The following is a 21,664-nucleotide window of genomic DNA, read 5'->3' on the forward strand; positions in this document are numbered from 1 at the left end:
TTTGTTCATGTGCATCTATTTATGGCTTTACAGAACAAGTATATCTTATTATTCTAATAGTATTTTCAACTGCAAGTCCAGTCATGTAATTATAATTATGGACCATATATTACATTTACAAAAAAACTATTAAAGTATTGGACATTTAAATACTTATTTACAATAAAGCCTGTAAATAGTGGATTTGCAAGGCCAATAACAATGTAAATATTTAAGAGTCAAGAAAATCTGGTAATGATCCCTAAGGGATCATGTGATATTTTTTTAGATATATGCATGTTGATTATGTAAAGGGCCAGCACATCTTACCACAATTTAAACCACACTGTCAAAGATGGTAACATATGTAGCTGTTAGAAGCTGTAAAACAGTGAACTTTAGTTGAGATTAAATATATAAATTGAACATACTATATATGAATACAACTAAAATATTAGATTAAGAAGTAAGAAAACTTCAGATCAAATAAATAAACATAAGAAATACAATATGTAAAACATATATATAGTATCATTCGTTGTACATGTCTGACAACAGTATCTGTGATCAGACAAAAAGGATAAAATGATCAGTGTTAACAACTGCTTTGACCATCACTTCCCCAAAAAGCACTTTACTGCAATCACCGTTATCTAGTGTGAAAGTTTTCAACCAAAAGGATTTAGGTGTGCAGTGCCAACAGAAACTGTATAATTTTGTCTGTCTAGATATATACAGTATGTGTGTGATCGTGTGTGTGTGTTACAGCATGTGGCATGTAAATTTATATTCACTAAAAGGCTATAATCTCATCTCAAAATATCATACACACAGTATAATAAAAAGGGATCTTCAAAGGGGTTTTTTTAATTGTGTGACCTGAACTCTGGACTTTGGTGATTTCTGCTGAGTGGATAGAAAGACATCCTTTCCTTTGATCCTCCCAGCTATTGGGGGAGGGAGGTGAGGTAATTTAGAAGCTGGATCCCTACGGGGAACTAAACGAGGGAATCATCAATTCAGACAGCGTGGTCAAACCCTGTTTCTCAAACACTGCTGATCAGACTTAATCACAGGATCGTTAGACTGTGAGCCTGTGATGATGCCAGGAATGAGCTGCGAATTGAATCCACATCCTGATGTTAAGAACAGAGAAAGAATCAGGTAAAAATGAACAGAACTTATACCTATAGGCACAAAACTCATCTAGCTGCTCAGTTGGCCCTCAGTGCACAAAGGCCTAAGCCTTAACCTATTCCGTCTACAAAGAGCAAATGCACACATCATTAGAGTCAGTGGTTGCCTCCAGGATCAAGAAGTGAGCTCATATGATGAAATCCTCATGCAGAGCAAGTAGATGAAAGTGGATCTGTTTCACTCAAAAATGGCTGCTGTTATGACTTTTAGGTTTAGAAAAGGTGTATATTTTGTAAGCCAGAAATTTCAACTAACTGCATTTCAGCAAATCACCTAGAATGACATGTGTTTATATTCAAATGACTAAGCGAGTAAGTCAACTTTATTTATACAGCACTTTTCCAAACAGCACTTACAAAGTGCTTCACAGTTGATAATAAAAATGCATAAAAACACACAGCATGAAAACAGCAAGTAAAAATACAGTCTGTAAAACAGGAACAGACACTATTAAAGCAATTTAAACAAACAGAACCAATAGGAATTGCAAAGCAACAAACTTCAAAAACGTCAGCCTATACAAGTGGATTTTCAAAAGTTTTTAACATGTGGTACCAACTCAGATGACCTGTTAGTGAGGGGAAATGGTGAAATGGTGGTGGTGTACACTGGTAAAAGCACAGTCCTCCCTTGTTTCAAGCCTGGACTTTGGGACAGTTGAGAGCAGTTGGTCAGAGGATCTGAGTAATCTTGGTGCAGAGTATTGGGATTTAAGTTCAGAAATATAAGACGGTGTCATGCCATAGAGGGCTTTGAATGTGATCAGGAGGATATTTAACTGAAACCAGTGTAAGTGAGCCAGAATGGGAGTTATATGTTCTCTTTGTATAGTGTTTGTCAAAAGCCTGTCTGCCACGTTCTGAACCAGATGGAGTCGAGCACATCCTGATGTTAAGCAATTGCTGACTTGCTTATACAAGCAAATTTGGAGTTACAATAATGGAGACGGGCCTGAATGATTTGTTCTACAATGTTCTTAGGCAGTGCTGAACTGATTTTGGCAATATTTTCTAAGTTGTAAAAAACAAAACTGAACCAATTTCTTAATGTGATGGTCAAAATTCTGATTTTGATCAAACACAAAACCAACACCTCTAGTGGAGGTAGTAACTATGAGTAAAAAAGAGAACTAATGTGCTGTTGATAAGTCTATGGACAAGGTTAGGGTGGTTGGATGTTTCACAGTCAGTGTTGGTTTCTTTTAACCACGACCATCATTGTTCCAAAACTTTGAAAACCAAACCAAACCTTAAAGGGGACATATCATGCTGGTTTTGATTTTATGTTGTTTTTATACTGTTATGATGTAGGATGTCCATGTTAAACATGGTCAAAGTTTCAAAACTTGAGGCGAATGTGTTCACTCCCTGCAAGTCAAAACCTGCTCTGAATGCTTTGTTTGCGGTGTTACCTCCACTTCCTCCTCGTGATAATGTCAGATGCTCACAACATGCACATAGCCTTGGTTGCTATGGTTGTTGCTAAGGCTGTTTCATGTGTTGTTCATATTGTCCACTCAGATATTTCAGATCAGATTTCAGCTTGAACATATACTGGTGTATTTGATAAGTTTCCATTTTGAGTAAAGGAGAAAAATAACTGATATCTAACTACTAATGTTTATTTATGTATATTTTCTTGCTGAGGAGCAGTTTGCGAGGGCTGACCCATTACAACAGTGCAGGCTCATGGGGAGGTGGACCTTAAAGAGACAGGAGCTCAACTACCTCTTTCAGACAGAGGCTGAACTGAGGGGCTGCATAAAGATCCAGTATAAGGTAAATAATGACCTGAAAATCATGCAAAGATATTCCTGTATTGCCCCAGAAAAAAATAATATATATATAGGACAGGTGCATCATATGCCCCCTTTAACAAAAAAGGTAAAATAAACTATAAATATAAATATATAATATAATATATAATAATATATATATATATATATATTATTATAATTGAACTATACACTTTATTAGTTGATTATTTAATTATAGCTTTGTATAGCTTTATAGCTAATTGGCCAATGAAATCTGTGGAATGATAACATGATTAACATGTTATCACATTATGCTTCTGTTAGTAAATCAATTATAATATTAAATTATTGTCCATCCCTCAGGGAAATTAATGTAGGCCTACTCCCAAATTGAAAAGCAAAGCACCATGATATAGATGTTTATATAAAAATCTGGCATGTATCCAAAGCAAACATTATGCTTTCTTCATTATTTATTGAGCTATATTGCTCCCAGTACAACTTCTATTGAGGCCACTTTATATTCAGGACCTAACACATACCTCTCTATAATTTGAGGTTCATGGGCAAGTAATAACCAACCATAATCAATAATCAACACCACAGGGCTTGTCCAGGGTCAGAGAGCAGCACAGAAAACACACACACCCCTGGAACTTGAGTTTCTCTCTCTCTACATCAAACCCAACAGTGATCCTCACCAAAACCAGTGCGCCAGTTGTAATCCATTTCTGCTGAGAGCAGCAAGTGCAAAGTTTCTTAAGCCTTTTGCTCTTCAGCAACACAGCAGTGGGATAAAGTATATTCATGGTGCACACACAGTCAGAAATACTGCAAAAGGGTGACATAAAGAAGCAATAAAAGAAGCTGGGATAGGTTGCACTGGATTAGAAAGGGTAGAAACAGCTATGGTGTGGGTTAGTTTAAAAGGATAGCAAAAGCTAAAATAGCATTAACAGCACCGAAAATTGAGGATTGAAAGGCATTACAGGACTACCGAGATTATTAATGACACATTCCAAGAGCCTTTTCTATTGAGACCTCATGCTCTGATAGAGGAGCACATAATCAGAGATTTACACTATTTAAGGCAAAATCCTGCTGGGGGGCCTAAAAGCTGTGTGTCTGCTCCTCGCTGAGGGGGATGACACTTAGCCTCTGCAAAACATACATGCACAAATCACCATACACAGCCAGACACATGTATTAATATTTGCAAACACATGAATGAACACAAAAAGCAGCACAATCTTGATCCGGTTCTTAACAAAAGCTGCTATTAGCCACTTAAAAATTGGATGTGGTGCCAGGCAGGGATTTCTAGCCTAAAAAAAGCAAAATCCTTTCCAAATGTTCTTAAACCACCAAGAGCAGCTTGTCTCAATGCTCTCTGAAGGTAAAGCAAACAGAGCCAAACAATACACTATCGCAATCTGCCGCAGGAACTATTAAACATGGATAATGTGTTGAACTTGGAAAGCTGGCTCAAAGTACTATTGGCTACAGGGGTTAAGGTCTACTTTAAAAGACAACTGATCTTGGTTAAATCATATTAATATTGTTCATATCAGATTCAGGAAACAACAACATAAAAAAAGTTTGGCGTAAGCTTTTCATTCTAATTAACTAAGCAGGAACTAACTAAGACAGATACGTGGTTTTAAAGTGCATTTTTCTTTCACATTCTGTAGAAATTAATGAAAAACAAAAACAATAGCATCCAGCTCTTGAAATATTGAAACAGAAAGACAGAGCGCACACACTGCAAATTTTCCATCGCCAGTCATCCCGGGAGAATCAACAAAAGCAAAGGAAATCCCAGCAGCCACAATGTAACAGCAACTTTGACTTTCAGGCTGATGTATTTTCTCTCCTCTGGGCTCGGAAGGATATGAAGTGAGCATGGTCATTACAGCTCGCTCTCTTTCGTTTTCGTGGCAGAATGAAGCTGAATATTCCTGCTACTAAACCCGGACAACCTCTCTGTATTATACACAACACATGACCACATTGTATGAGGTATTCATGAACTAAAAATCCTTCATTTGAAGGAATAGAGCTAACTTCTTAGTATACAGCCATTTTGACAAACAGTATAAATTTAAACTGCACTGGCATTTTTTTTTTAAATTGCTCCAAACACCCCCACCCACCCACCCACCCAAGAGAATGATTTTATCATGCTATTATTGAGTTATCGATAGTGAGAAAATAATTTCACCTATGATAGACGTTTTAAATGATAATGCCTCCCTCCAGTTCCTGTCTTTATTTTTTATCCCAGCAGAAAACGCAGCACATTTCCATTCTTATGTCTCTGGCTCCATTTCTCCCTCGTCAACAGGTGGACTGGGAAAAAACTTGCAGAGTAGAGAGCTGTTGCCATATCAACCGATGCATTGGATCAAGGCATTAGATTACACAGTCACAGAGCAATCTGAAACACGATACATGGTTTTACAAGATGAAAGTACGGTGTATCATGAATGTATGGTGTAGTGGTATCTTCACATCTTGTTATGGGTTTTTTTGAAGAATTGTAATTCAGTAACATTGCCATGCACAGAGTGCTGTGGTAGCTGAACAGATACAGTGCATGCCACACAACCGCAACACCCCTGGCTTCAATTTGCCTGGGACCCTTATTGTATGCCATGCCCCTCTCTCTCCCCCTTGTTTCCTTTCTGCTTCTCTACTGTCAGTTGTTGAATGAAGAAAATGCCCAAAAACATATCTTTAGAAAAAAAGAAACATTGCTCTGCAGGAATGACCATCACAAAAAACCAAAGCTAGTTTGTTGTACATGCACACATACATACATCCAGTATACGCACGCACACACACACACGAACACACACACACACACACACACACACACACACACACACACACACACACACACACACACACACACACACACACACACACACACACACACTCTCCAACCACATAAAAGCATCTGACAAAAGCATACAGACTGTGCTGGAAGGAATGTGACTGTGTCCAAAAGTTTCCATTTTTGAGCTGTTAACAGGGGGCTTTGTAATGGCAGTGAGTGGGCATGCAGTGAGTGAGGGACAACTATTCAATGGGGAGAGGCCTCATTTTTCTACCCCCTTTTCCTGTTTGCACAGCCTGCCAGGGCGTTGCTAGGAGGAAGCTGGCACGGCCAGAAAATGATGACATCGCCTTGATAGACATTCGCCTGCTGTCCATGAGAAAAAGGAGAGATACACAGATGATCTGAAACTCTGCCACCTCCTACTCAACCACTCTTGCTCCCCTTCTACCCCCGAGGAGATCTACTTCTGTTTTCTTCTTACTTACCTCTTTCGTATATTCTTGTTGAGCCTTTAAGCATCTCTTTCTGATTGTGACAGTGTTTTTGTATAAGAGAGATACGTTTTTGTTCCCTATGTTTGACCTCATGAAAATGTTGCTCTTCTGAGCATTTCATTAAATTCTTTTCTATTGTTACCCTGGATACAGTGTTTGCTGCTGTGCCAATGTTAAGGCACTGAAGACCAAAGCTCTAAGTGGCTGAAAATCACTCGAGCCAATCTTATTTTTCCCAGAGGGTGGTTTGGTTGTTCGTTTTGCCACCTGTATGAGTGTGTGTGTGTGTGTGTGTGTGTGTGTGCTTATGTCCAATTTCTACCTGGATGGAGTCTAAGACACCCTGTTACTAACTGCACCATACCAGAGGCCAACCACATCATCATTTGGAAGTTAGTGAGTGGGAGTTGCTGTTCCAGTGTGGAAATGTTGAAGAAATGTTCCTTCCTGTTATCCATCTGCAATCTGTCTTCGCATTTCTGCAGTGAAAAATATGATCCAGCCTGGTTGTATAAAGGCTGATTTTTAATATGTGTTCCTTCTCATGGATTTAGACAATAGACCTGCAGTTTTTTCCATTTCCTCTAATTATTGTATTGAAAAGCAGAAGATGATCCTGAGCCATGACGCCCAACATAATGCTCTTTTTCAAGAACCATGGGACCACTGTAAAGTCTCATGACATGGCACACATATAATGAACAGGAACATGCATAATGTAATGGTGGGAGTCTAGCCATATGGGAGTCTAGCCATATGCTTATAATATTTAAGAGCTGCTTTCCAGACATGGAAGACATGACCAGCCGATCACAGGAAATTACCCACTTCTCATACTGACCCCCTCCTGTGGATACTTTTAACCAACCAGAGAGCTATTAGGTCTCCCTGCATGGTATCTATCAGAATTATTTCAGGTCAGCATGAAGTCAGTTACTTAAAAGTCTAGTGGGACCAGTGCTGAGGATGTGGGCGATCCATTTTTGCTTAAATACAACAGTGGATTGGTTAAAGAGGAGGTATCATGCACATATATTTGCAGGATTCATTCACCTCAAGTTGTGGAACTTTGACCATGTTTAACAAATACGTCCAACAGAATAACAGAAAAATAACAGAAAATCACAAAAAGCATGATATGTCCCCTATAGCAACATTTAACAAAAAATGATGGTAGTTAAAATAGATTGAACAGGGATTGTATGGAAATCTGGTGGTGTATGAGAAACAACAACTACCTTCATCACAAAATGTATCACTGATAAACTACTGCAGATGCTAACATGGCTAAAAACTAATACAATTCAAGGCTGCTTCCCCCACTGAATCTTGATCTTAGTGCATTGTGTCATGCATGTCGTTCCCACTGGAGTTGACCCCTGAACCTTCTCCAAGGGCAAGTTTTGCAGTCATTGGACTTAAAACACCTTGGAGGTTGTGTTTGCTGCAGCACTTGTAGGCCAAGCTGGAAGCCTGACTGCCAGGTCTTGAACCTGGGTCACAACAGTGGCATTGTAGATTTTGAACCACTCAGATACACACAAATACAGCATGTTAACATTCAAGGCTCGGTGGAACCTCGTGATTTTGCAAATTTCCCCATTGTGGGACTAATAAAGGAATATCTTAAGGCAATGTGTACAGGGACAGGTAAAAGACACTCAAATACACAATCAATTGCACGCACTGTAAATGCTATGAAATCAACTTTGTAATTATTTACACAGTACCAATATGCTTTTCATTCCTTTGCAAGAAAAGTAAACACGTGACAGCAGAATTAAACTAAAGCTACAAAAGGCTAAACATGTTGTGTCTGAGGCAACAAGTTTAAATGGCTAAGTGTCTCAGAGTGACATGATAATGTGAGGGGATTAACCTGCTGTGTCTCGTTTAAGTGAAAGAATGAATCATTCATGTTGCTTTGGGTTTGAAAAGGCTTAAATGTAAACAGCACATTAACAACGCTCTCTTTATCACTTCTTTCTGAGTGAATTCCTCCTCAACCTGTTCAACCTTCATGCAGGTGAAGTAAGAAAAAAACTCAATGACCTGGTCAAATCATATGTGGAGGCGAAAAGCCTCTTCTGCTATGCTGTGATCATGGTTAAAGCTTGGAAAAACAAAAAATCATAGGATAGCGATATCTTTGTGAGACACACTTTTACAACCACTAAATAAACACAACTGATGATCAAAAATCTGGTTCAAGTAAAAAACGGAACCCAAAAATAAACAAAATGAAGAAACATCTATAAAGAATTTTGCATCCTATATTATTTTGAAACACAGTTTACCCGTAAATGTGAATGTAACCAGTGTGCAGATACTTTCTACAACAGGACACATATTGCACAGACAGAGCAGTTTGGACACACCATAACTGTGACAAGATGGATGTGGATTGTTTCATTATCATGTGTGCAAACGGGTTAACGGGTTGATTGCTTTATTTGAGAGATTAAATAAACATTTACATTAACGTGCATACTGGTTTAGGATAAAATGTTATATGTAACTTGTAACATATTTATTTGTTATCTATATATACCTATATACTAATGCAGTGTCCTTATGAATGGCAAATCCTCCAGTCTACCACTTTGTTCCAGACTGAAATATCTCAACAATTATTTGATGCATTGCCATGAAACTTCATACAGATAATCACGGTACTTAAAAGATGAATCCTAATTACTTTGCTGATCCACTGACATTTCCTCTAGTGCCAACAGCAGGTTGACATTTATGGTTTTTAAATATTGTATAGATTGCCATGAAATAACAACCTGTCCAGTCTCACATCTAACTGACGATAATCACAGTTAAGTATGTTTAATGTTACCTCACAGTGACACTGACAAATGACGCTGTCAAATAATATAAGAGCCTGTGTTGGACTCTGAGCTCAGTTCTGAAATGTCAATGCACTGCGGAGTGCCTTCCTGGCTTTTAGCTGCTCTAGACAGGGCTGTCAACAGGGGTGGTCATCACAGTGGACCACAGGCCAAAGTCATTTGTAATATTCACATATTTGTGGTGGAATTCTAAATTTAACGTTAAGCCTATGTGTGAAAAAATACTATGAGGGGTTGCCATGTTTCTTACACATTTGGGAGCCATTGCTGCAGAGAAAGAAGGAAAAAAGACATTAATACTTTGGGACAAGATGTTCCAGCAAGAGGGCTTTACACATTGACAACAAACTGTGCTTCTTGTGCCTAGCTTTGGATATGCATATGTTGACTCGGTCATGTTACTTGGTATGGTAGTGGGTGATAATCTGCTAATTAGATGGTACAGGGTATTTGTGCTAATTAGATGCTCTTTACATTGAGATAATACAAAGAAAAAACTGGAGTCATTAATTATTTGGCACAAGATTTCAAAAGCTTTGTCTAGTACTGGTTAAACCAACAATGAGAAATTGTTTTGATATGACCTATGGAGAACTCATGTACTTGTGACGAGTTGGCACAATAGAAATTAGGCCCACATATTCCCTTGAGTGACTGTAGAATGATTTGTCTTGCTTTGGTAATGCGATGGATTGGATAACTTAACAAATGCTGGCCTACTTAACACTGAAACACATACTTGGCTCATTTTAGAAAGAAAAATCTATTATTTATCTGAGATTTATCTCTTTATCTTCATCCGAGACAATCTGTGAGTAAGACAGGCGGGTCCTCTGTGCTTTTGTGTGTGTTTTCTCATCACACAAATTAGCTACAGAAGTGCATTCCTCCATTAACAGACAATAATATGTTAAACTTCCCATGTAAAAGACAGTAACAGCTTGCTCTCAGCAGCGATGTCTTTTATCAAGCATTGTTAAAAGGGAAAATAGTCGATGAATGAACACAAACAGCGAGTCAAATAATAAATCATAATGAGTTCAAAAAAGCAGAGTAATCAACAAAGGCTTGTGAAGATTTTCTCTGTAGAATAATGTAAAAGTCGGTTTGATGTACTGTATATTTATATTAGGTGCAGATTAGATGCATGTTTGCATATTTGACCCAATTTTCAGTGATGCCTGCATGTTTGCCGTCTACTCTTTTGGGCTTTCACTCATGAGGTTTAAGCTGGGTTTTGATTTCACTCAGAGAGAGCTTACACACTAGCTTAGCCTCATCTTTGGATAAAATCCATGTTGCCTGGGCATGGTAGAGGACTCACGGCAGAGAGAGAGAGGGGGAGAGAGATAGAGTTGCAGACCGAGTGAGGAAGACTGAGGAGGTTTTCTTGTGACAGATGGTATCCGTAACCTGTGGGCAGTATTGCAAATAATGGGTCCCAAATACATTTTGGCATCTCTTCATCAATGAGGCTAGTGAGGCGAGTCTGCAGTTTCAAATGACTTTGCCCCTCTTGTCTTCTATTCAGCCTGAGATTTCACAGTCGTTGCTCTTTTTTTTTCTCCCCGCATTATCTCTCCTTCTGCCTTCCGCCATCTCCATCACGCTGCTTTCTCTCTCGTTGTCATGCTTGCTCACCAGTTCATTCTGCTTCACCGTTTTACTCACACTGAAACTCCTATTCCACCCCCACTCCCCCTCTCCACCCCTCACCTCATCGTCTCTCTCCTCCCTCTGTCTCAAAACAGTAAGAAGTCGGAGATAGCTGAGCAGCAGTGCTCTGGCTGACTCCTGTTTAGTCTCTAATAGGATTTACTTGGGAGGTGATTTTCTGCTCCTTGTCTTCTGTCCTGGAATGAAGTCCTCCTGCTTACAATGGTGCAGGTGGTGGGTAGTAAATTATACACACTTCCCTCAGAGCTAGTCAGCATCAGAAGTGAGTGGAAGGGAGGGCACAACCTCCCATCCCCAGCCTATTGTCACCACCAATACCACCTCTCACTAAACAACAGCACCATGTTTCCAAAAACCTCCACAAAACACAAACCTCCATCTGTGAAACCACCACAATACTTACTGCCTATTACCACACACATAAAGGTGCATATTCATACCAGGAATGCACAAACATACAAATCTTCCACTCATACACCCACTCTGCCTCCACCACCCTCCCCATCTCTGTCATCTCTTAGCACACTTTAGGCAGCTCAATAAAGTCGAAGCATAACAGTGTGTACAAAAAGAAATGATGCTGGTAGCATGTGTGACTGCGATGTATTACAGCGGATGAAGGTTGAGGGCCTCATCAGCATCACTCTGATTGGACAGGACGTATCCTTTGGGCCATCTCTCTCTCGTTCTCTCTCAGTCTCAGTCACACTCAGTCTTGCTCGCTCTAACAGGTAGATTAGTATTGATGGCCAATCCCCAGCGGTGGTTGGGGGCTGTTTGGGGTCGTGGCAAAGCACTAACATCTGTCACAGTGTTCTCTGCAGCTCGTTATAAATCTGTCACACCAGAGAAGACAGGAACATGAATAAGACATGGGGCTGAGAGACCTGTGATAGAGAAAACATATGTTGTGTGTTCATATGTATGTGTAACAAGCAGCTCGTTATGTGTGCAGGTGTTCTGAGCCCTATATTTCATGCACTTTTAGTAATTTGTCATACATCAGATGCCACTGTCATATTGGGAAATCAATACAGGTGCTAAATGTCTTTCAGACAACAATTACAGGATAGATGGCCAAGATAGATGACAAGTTTGATATCTGACAGCCTGCTACATCACTCACATAAAATTCACTTGTGCCACATTAAGCGAGTTACATCCTGGACAGAACAAACAGTCAAACATCAATCAAGATTTTTATGTACTTTGCCCATTTAAAATGTTTCCACTTTTCAAATCTGTCTTTGCTGCATTTGTTCTTCACAGACTGACAGCCATCCACCCAAAAGCCAATAGTCAGCACAATGACCGCCAAACCATCCTCAATCAAACGTGGCAGCGTAAAAAGCGATGAGAGTACTCTGAAATCAACCCTCAGCTGTCTGCCAGTGAGACAACAAGGGGAGTGCGATGAATACATGAATGCACAAAGACCCAAAATGACTGACACTGTCTCTAATTAGTGCACTACCATAATTCTGTTTACATCACAGACCAAACAGAATTTCAGATTTCCTGAAAAACATGTGAAAATATGGTTATAGATTATATCAAGCAAAGCAGCGCATTACACGCTCTCTCTCCATTTATTTATTTATTTTCCTGGACTCTGTAGTGCTCCTCACTTCCCAAAAAGGCCGACCGTGTGTACCCAAATTAAAAGATGACTGAAATCTCAGCTCATGGTGACAATTAGTACACTGCCGATGATTCCTTTGAATACAGATCAGACGTGGCATTTAAATGAACTGATGTTTTTCTTGAAGTTAATCAACAGGCCGGGCCTTTTGACTCCAAAGCCAAAATAACTTTTAAAGTCTTAACAGCTTTTTTTTTTCTTTTTTTTTCAATAATTGGATATTTAAAAATGTCTCTGCGCTCCTTTTGGAGAAGAGTAGATCTGCCAAAATAGACATCTGGTACAAATGTAGGTACTATGGAACACAGAGATATCCTGCTGCAGGAGAGGAATACTGACTGCCAGTTCTGCTTCTGTGCGGTGCAGAGGACTAAAACCTGTAGCCTTACTAAGCAGATCAAACATTCAACAGCCTTGACCTCTCTGTCTCCCTCATATCCTTCCCTTCTCTTTCTCGCTCACTGTTCCCTCTGTGGCAGGAGCTGCTCAGCAGTTGCCTGACATTGCTGACTCTGGCTATTCTAGAAAAAAAACTAGAGGAATACACATTCTTTGGTGTGTCTGTCAGCCCACAGTGAACTACAGGTATGAATGGCACAGGTAGAGAAGGACAAGTAGAGGTTTGTATAATCCACAGATTTGTACAGTCTGTTACATAACAGGTGTAATGTCACTCAAAGATGACCTCTGTAACAGAAAATACTATGTTGCCTTTGAAATCTCTTCCAGATGGTAACAGGTGTCATGTAAGGGATGCTCATGGAGGGAAGAATGAAAATAGCAATAGTGGACTGTAAGCAGTCAACAGGGAACTAAACCAGCACTTAACAAACTGCAACACGCAATAACAAGACAAGACAAGTATCAACACATCCACGCTCTCTGATATACTGAGAATCACACATACTTCATTGCACTGTTGCACAACAAATGCGTAAACTGTCCTCAATTATGCAAAGTCCATACAAGCCCCAGCGGCAACATGGGCATCTCTCACTGTGTTATCAGAGGCTCAAGCCAAGCACAATGGCACCAATTCAAGATACAACTTGTCAGGTTATCAGGAGGCAAGACATCCATTTCAGGTGTGTGTCTGTGATACAGAGTGTGTGTCCTTGTGTCTTTTTGTGTTTATATCCTATCTGAAATATGAGAAATCATATCTGCTGTATTTAAGATATGGCAAATAAGATTTGTAGGGCTATGCAATAGCAATGCCAAAGGGAAATCGCTCAGTGAGTATGTATTGTTTGGACAGTGGAATGATGTGTACTTACTATTATTCTTTATTTATATGTATTGATTTTTTTTTTTTTTTTTAACAGTTCTTCTGGACCTTTTTTTTGTGTCTGCCGCACCACCACAAGCCCATCAGATGAGTTCCTTTTTATCTACCAGTCATGTTCCAAATGTTTAAAATTGACTTGATCAAACTGGATGCTATTTGACATCATTGATTATATAAAGATTGATATTATTACTATAATGTTTCATACAAGATATAGTGATCCTGGAATTGTTGATTTATATTGTTTTTTGTTGTTTTATTTATTTTTTAACCAAAAAATCATTTAAATTTTTTGAATTAGCTGAGCTACTTCACAACCTTCCATAAACAACCTGGCTACTATAGAAGTAGCTCCAACTTCCTCTAGATAAGAATTAAAGGAGCAGTGTGTAGCATTTAGTGGCAAATAGCAGAACGAACTTGGCAGAGATGGAATATAGTATTGATAAATTTTAATTAGTCTATAATCACCTGAAATTAAGATCTGTTGTGCATTTTTTTTATCTTGAATGAGCTCTTTATATTTACATACGGAGCGGGTTGTACTTCCACAGAGTCCGCCATATTGCACCGCAACCCCACCACTAGATGCCACTAAATCCCACACACTAGTCCTTTAAATTTTGCTTTACTGTGACCACTTGTGTAGGTTTTTGTTATTTGTTTTGCTCCACTATGCAAACACAAGCGTCCAACTAAAGGTTAACCCTAAATGCTGAGTAGTGGGACTCACATTGTGAAGAGATTAAATGGTGAAAGGTATACCTCTGCTGCAACATCACTTAGCTGATTAAGGTACCAGCATGCCTTTATACAGCCCATTGAGGAGCTTATGATGGATTAAAATAACCATTGGGTAATTAACAGGGGTCGGTAAAATGGCCTTATCATTCCCCCTCTGTGTAGACCTGGTAAAAAGACATAAAAACACAAACAAATCCATTACCAAGATTTATGCAGCATTATTAAATTCACCGGGACAATAATAGTGAAAGGGCAGCATTCCATCACGTTTAGAGCATGGCAAGTAATGAGTTGTCATAAGCAGAGAATCAGATGGAGGATATTACATTACCCATGCCAACACTTTCAAATGAACCATTATTTCAACTTTTGTCATTACAGACTGTGCAAAAAAAGAAAAAAGAAAAAGAGAATTACACTGCAAGTTCCTCAGAGTCTATTGGCTTCAAGGGAAAGAAAGGGCAAAGAATTAAATCCTCCTTGACGTTACCTTGGCAGGGGTTAGATGAAAATGGACAGTCACCGGTGGTGTGGTGTGTGAAGAGGACTCAGTGAGACAGAACACTCAACAAATTACTGCACATTAGAGGAGCAGGAAAGTACCTCCACTCACTGGGGCCAGATGGCTGAGTTTTCTACCTGTTTTGTTCCAAGTGTTTTCTTTAAAACGTATTGGTGAACTGCAGGGAGTTGACAAAATAAACACTTCATAAAAAAGGAAAAAACATGTCAACCACTGCTACATTAGATTGAATGTCACTCAGCAGAAATTGTAAACCTCAACAGTATATGATACAGTATGTCCTACATATCAATGTTGATTATTTTGTTTGTGTTTGTCATAATGTCATGACTGTTGTCTTTTTTTTAGCCACACCAGAAGTTCCAGACAGAAATATCTTGACATATACTGGATGGATTGTCATTGAAGTTGGTACAGATATTCAGCATACTCAGAGGATAAATCATAGTTAACTTATCTTCTAGCACCATCGGGTCAACATGCAAAGTACAAATTTTCAATTTTCCAGTACAATATTTATTTATTTTTGGTTTATAACCTAATACCTGCAAAACCAATGATATTCCCTTCAGTTTATGTTATACTTTATTTGTAGTGCTAATCACCAAATGTAAGCACACTGATGTGCTCATTAAAGCACAGGTGTGTCTAAGTACAGCCTCACATAGTTACTAGAGTGGCTGTAAACTCTTGTTAAAGTCTAGTTAAAACTATGCCCTAATATCACAAATGTTGCACATACATGATATGGTTAAATTTTATCCCATCATAATTCTTCCTCACAGGCAGCTAAACTTTTCTTGAAGGTAGAGGAAATATGTATGCATTCAGATTTACATAATCACACAACAATGGGGCAGCCTCCCCCCTCTACTCTGTCTCTTCCTTTGTATAAACTGGTACAAGACAGGAAAGCTTTGCTTCTTATTTATACTCATGTGCCCTGGAGGATAAAACTTCTACTTTTAAATGAAGGCAGGAAGAAATCTCAAAATGTGTGAGAAACCAGATAGTATGCAACATTGCCTCATCCTGAATCAATTGTCATTCATCTGATACTGTACTCCTGAGTAAAGCAAATAACATTTCTCATTGTATTGCATTATAAAATGCAAATTATGTACTATTACCAAGTCTGCTGTGGTCATACTCTGAACTTCAGCTCTCTGAGATCACTACTGATTTAGAAATATAGTAACATTTTTGCCCCACTTCACAAGTGAGGCAACAATATGTATGGGTTCAAATGTAATATTTGGCATCCTCCCCCTTCTACTAAACCTGCTTTTGCTACACATATACATCACAAGAACTGAAGGGGAAGTGTGACAGATATGTGGATATGCTGTTGCATTGACCACATTTTGTTTTTGATGTGTTCCTGTGTCAGCATCTAAAAACATGATGACAGGTATCTGTACATGAGAGATAGATATTTTTAGATTTTCACAGTTTTCACTCCCAATGTTGAAATCTCCCTATCCATTCTCTCAAGTCGCTCTAGCTTATAAATAGGACAGTATCTGTCAGTTGTCTGGTCAGGTGGCGTATCCAGCCAGCCTCGAGCTGTCATATTTAAACGATAAGAGCATGGCAGGACTGAATAGTTGAGTATTTCTGTGTGCATGCTGTCTATGTGACATCCTCGTTAATATATGTTCCACTGGTGCAAGGACAAAGAGCGCCAAATAAGGACAAACATGACGCTGCAGTTACTCCTCTCACAGGGTTGGCAACTTTTCCCCATCACCTCACTCTTAATTCCTCCTGCTCCTCTTATATCCACTCATGTTTATTCAAGTCTTGATTTCAATTTTCTTTCAATTTTTTTCCATTTTTTACTCACCGTTTCTGGTACTCATGGTTATTCTTATCCTCATTGCTCTTCTCACCCCTCATCTCCTTCCCTTCCTCTTTTCTGCTGCCACTCATACTGTACACTCTCTTCCTCTATTATATCAGCCTCATTCCCCTCACTTACCCCTACCCCCTCCCATTCCTGTTTATGATCACCCTTTCCCCCCCTTCCTCTTTGCCATGCGGTGGCAAGGTCCCGACTGCCACTCACGGTGGTATCGCAGCGGACAGAAGAGCAAAGCAAAAGGTCAACTTATCCCGGTTGTCACTCAACACTCACCACCCTGCTTTGTGTCTTGTGCAAATTCCGGGACCACCCATTGATCCGAGCATCATCGACTGTACATTATTCCAGAAACCAAATCATCCCTAATCACCCACTTCTGTGAATATTTGATTATCAGGAGCCTAACTGTAAACAGTAATTAAGCATGTTAAATGATATCCAATCAAGGCTAATGAATGGCAGTTCAATCAGAGGAAATAAGCTCTGAATAATTTTCAAAGAGGAATAACAAGCTGTACTCTCTTAACATTTTTGCTGGGTTTTTTGTAAATCATTTATTGCTACTGCAGCGCCTTAAAACTTTTTTTTAACAGACATGACACTATGCTCCTGTCAAGAGATTGTCAAAAAAACAAACAACTGTAAGATAATTACTATCAGTTCAGAAGCAGAGATATGTGTGATTATTATAAAGCTGTATTCTCCACCAAGTGTAGGTATAAAGTGGGTAAATTCCCTCCATCTTTGACTACACTACTGAACTAATTAGAGTATAGCAACAATGGCAAATGATTTATTGGCTGTATAATTACTACACTTTTGCATCGCAAGCGACAGTGACTGATAAATTAACCCAGTAGCACGTGCGTGATAAATGTTTTATTTTATTTCTGCAGCAGCAAGAAGGAGTATCTCCTTTATATACTTTAGATTTATTCAAAAAACCAACAAACCAGTCTGCTTCATGTGAGCATAGTCAGGAATCGACTCTACAGAAGCACTGTGAATTAGAATAGATATCAGTGGTGTTGTTAAAGACCACAGCTAAATGACACTGGATAATTATAGCAAAAGGCAAGACATATTTTCATCTTTCTGTGCCTGTCAGGGGTGCTATGAATAGCAATGAATCATCAAGGTCTTTGTGCAACTGGGGACAAAAGTAAGCGCAGGTAACTAAGTGCAGGGGACATAAACAGCCTTTGAAAGGTCCCTTGGATCCTATTAAAGTCTTCATGATTCATTTTAGAAGAAGATTTTTTTAATCACTTTTGCAGCCAACAGTAGGGGAGAGTGGGGTAAGATGAGTCAGTGGATATGTTGACCCATCTTCCTGTATCTAGACAACTTGCACTCGTGTTTTTGCACTCGAAAAGCTATTATGCCAACAGCCTACACAGAAGAACCAGCTGGAGCTCAACAGCCCTTGAAGAGATGGAGAGAACAGCCAATGGTGTCAAGAATGGAAAATCCATCAGATCAAAAGGCAGAAGTTTTGACAGGTCATAAAAAGGAGGTAAAAGAGGTAAAACAGTAGGGTCCAGTCGGAGGGAAGAGGGTCCTTAAAGCTAAGAGGGGGTTGAGAAGGAGACTTATTTTGTATAGTTTATTATAGCGCCATGGTAGAATGAATTATAGCCTACTTTTTTAGGTTGGGATTGGTTCAAAGATTTTATGGCATGTCACCGTCTCTCCTGTCGTCTGCCTGGAGCGACATCTTTGGGAAGTACTTCAGCCTTCAAGGTGGCTGGCACCACCAAAATGAATCTTTGCCACTGAGTGATGGAGAAGCTACCTCAACCTATAAAGGCTGGACGAACTGCGAGGAGGGAACAACAATTCCTATTTCACTGCAACCTTGATGAATGTAAAGTTAAATGGTCATTTTTGATTGTTCTGTGTCTTAAATGGTCAGTTTACCCACACATGGCTCAGCTTACTAACTTGGATCAACTAACCCCTAACCTGGGGGAAGTTGAGCCACATCTTGTTGTCACAGATGCATTCTTATAATTTCATTTGATAGAAGACCTCCTGGAATAAACGTATATGTTTTCATTCTGTTTCTGTCTCATTTTTCCTCACCTAGAGAACAACACGTTTAAAATGGCTCATTTTACCCCACTCTCCCCTTTACAGCTTTCAATGAATGAGAGAAATAACCTTGACTAAAATAATTTCATTGCTAATTTCCTGTCTGATGTGTGGAGGTGTGTACATTCTGGGCACTTACAAGCATCCAAATGAAGCAGACAAAACAATTCAAGGGGTAGAAATGTATTATCAGCTGAATGCTGATAATAAATGTGCATGAACAAGGTTTCAGTGCTCATTATTCAAAGAGACATAAGAGCCAAGAATATTTTCCTCTGCTGCGATTGTACAAGTTCATTATTGGTGCAGGAATTACATTTGATAATCTTTGAATGATTTTATTTCGCATAACAAATTATCTTAAGCTGCTGTGATCTAACTCAATGCTTCCACCTAGCTTTTCAACCACAGAAGACACCTTGCTTAGGTACAGTGGCACAGTGCTTTGCAGGTGGCAACACACACAGACACACACTCAAACAGCCATTTCCCTTACTGACAGAGACATGTGTCATCATCACTGCCTGCTTCTCTGACTGATCAACAATGCCTCATGGCCCAAAATACATTCAAGATCAGCAAACAGGACTTATATTCAGCAACAGAGGGAAGAGGACCACTTTCCTGACCCCGCGGCCCCAAGTAATCAAATAAAATAGCAGAGGCAAAATAAATGATCCAGTGGGGAATTACACTTACCTTCCTGCACAGCCTGGAAGGGGTTGTTAGGCTCAATAAGTTTCACAGAGTGGGTGATTTTCTCGCTTTGCAGAATATCGTCGTTCAGACTTAGGTCTGAGATGGCAAGTTGGAAAATCTCGTCATCTCTCACAGCATTTTCCTCGAATATGGCACCTGTTGAATGAAAAAATTATATCACAACTTGTTTGGAGAGTAAGAAAAACAGTGTAAAGTGTGATTAAACTGTTGAGTTAGAGATGGAGGGAGTGGTGAATGAGCTGCGTGTTTATTGTAACCCAGTCGATATTATATAATATGTTGGAGCCTTTTCATTTTACTGTCCACAACCTGCCAAAGTTATGCTTAACTGAAATTAAATTGTATTTCTGTGCGGTTAATTTTGACTTGAAGTTGTGAAACATATATGTGTCTTCAGTGTGTCCTGACAAGATTTTCAGCACCATGGAGAGCGACATGATCAGACCCCATAAAGTAGCCAAACTTATGAAATAAATAGCTGTTGTCTCCTAAATCAATGGCACCCTACCCAATGAGCAAAATAGGCCTTGTGTAGGAGGCATGCTGAAGCTTAACTGTCTCCCTACCCCCTTCCTCTGTCTCCCTTTCTGTTTATCAAAATGGCATCAGTAGTTATTGAGAGACATACATATATCACTGAAAAAGGTTTCCGGAAACGAGAAGTATGATTGGGGTACCCTAACGTTATGCAGGGCATCTGCCAATATTATCTGGATTGAGTCCCACCGCTGAATTAAGCCAGTGACTGAGCACCTGCTGCTTGCCAGACTGTTGCAGTAAACTGTGAGCAGCAGCAGCAGCAGCAGCGGAGGGGCACCGGGATGAAATTTGCTCACAGTGACATTGACATTTTTATCTGAGATTACAACGCCAGTCATTATGATCGGCTACGTCAATGTGTGCATGAAAGGGGGCACAAAGCAAGGTTATTATTCAGGGTGAAGATGGGGGAATCAAAACTATAAAATGCGATGTAATCCAATAATTATGTATATAAATTTCAGGCCCGAATTATTTGTCCTGATTTCGAGGACCCCCCATCTCAGCCCCGGTTTGAAGTTTGAGTACAAAGAGGCTCTATGCGTTTTGCATCTCTAAAACGAAACTCCACTGACATTCCCTCTGTCTTGTTATTGACATTTCAGTCACGTTCCGGTGAAAGTTGAGGCTTCTCGGGTAAAGACAAGAGATAGCTTGGTCTAAAAAAGCTTCAGCCTTTTGACTGTTGGACATTGATTTCGTCAAAGCTTCATCGGAACAGGCCTTTTTGCTTACTGTAATCCTTGTTTTGAATACAGAATTTCAATTTACAGGCCGGCAGTGGCGAGGTTTGGATCAGATGCAGTGATCTGTCGTCGAAAAGTGTAATAAACGTCTGCTCAAATGAAAATACTGATCATAAATAATGACAACATAGCTTTGGCAGCAAAGGTCAGAGGCATAGCCGTTTACAAAACACCAACTTTTCAACTCGCTTGAGAGTCAAAGAATTGCTTAAACACAGTATGCAAGCTGAATAGACTATTTATCCCGCCCTCTGACTAAAATCCTGTGATCAACGCAGTATGCGCTGGCTGCACTTTGCCTTTTACACCTGCCTAAGCCAAACTGCATGTTGTCTTATCGGACGCTTACCGATATGTATGATGGAGTCCGCTCTGGCCGAATTGCATTGCAATATCCACAGGGAAAGGCAGATCAGCAGCAACTCCATCTCGGGATTTCAGCAAGGCGGCTCATCCAAGCTCTGCTCGGCTGTCCTATAGCTACTGTCCAAATGGAGCACCCAAAGGGGGAAAAAATAAGAAAAAAAGATGATCAAAACCCACTGCAAAACGGAACAGCGGTCCTCCTTCAGCCAGCTCAGACCCGTAAGAAACCCGACAGAAATTATCACAGTTTTCTTTCCTCTTTTTTCAACCAACAAAAAGCCGACTGCAGGAAGGTGGACTCAAAAAAGGACGAAGAGAAACCGACGGGGACCCG

At 39.6% G+C, this 21,664-nt stretch overlaps 1 protein-coding gene across 2 annotated transcripts in view; it reads right to left on the reverse strand.

Moving 5' to 3' along the window:
• The window catches only part of grid1a (glutamate receptor, ionotropic, delta 1a), a 245,890-nt gene extending 224,498 nt beyond the window's left edge, over nucleotides 1–21,392 (reverse strand). For both annotated transcript variants that reach the window (XM_062430181.1, XM_062430180.1), the window contains exons 1-2: nucleotides 21,314–21,392; nucleotides 19,658–19,813 (exon numbers count right to left, since the gene is read on the reverse strand). In XM_062430181.1, coding sequence (XP_062286165.1) covers nucleotides 19,658–19,813; nucleotides 21,314–21,392 — 235 coding nt within the window. The remainder of the gene's footprint in view (nucleotides 1–19,657; nucleotides 19,814–21,313) is intronic.
• Nucleotides 21,393–21,664: the final 272 nt, after the last annotated feature.

This window comes from Scomber scombrus, chromosome 12 (assembly GCF_963691925.1).
Source record: "Scomber scombrus chromosome 12, fScoSco1.1, whole genome shotgun sequence".
In the NCBI taxonomy this organism is placed as follows: Eukaryota; Metazoa; Chordata; class Actinopteri; order Scombriformes; family Scombridae; genus Scomber; species Scomber scombrus.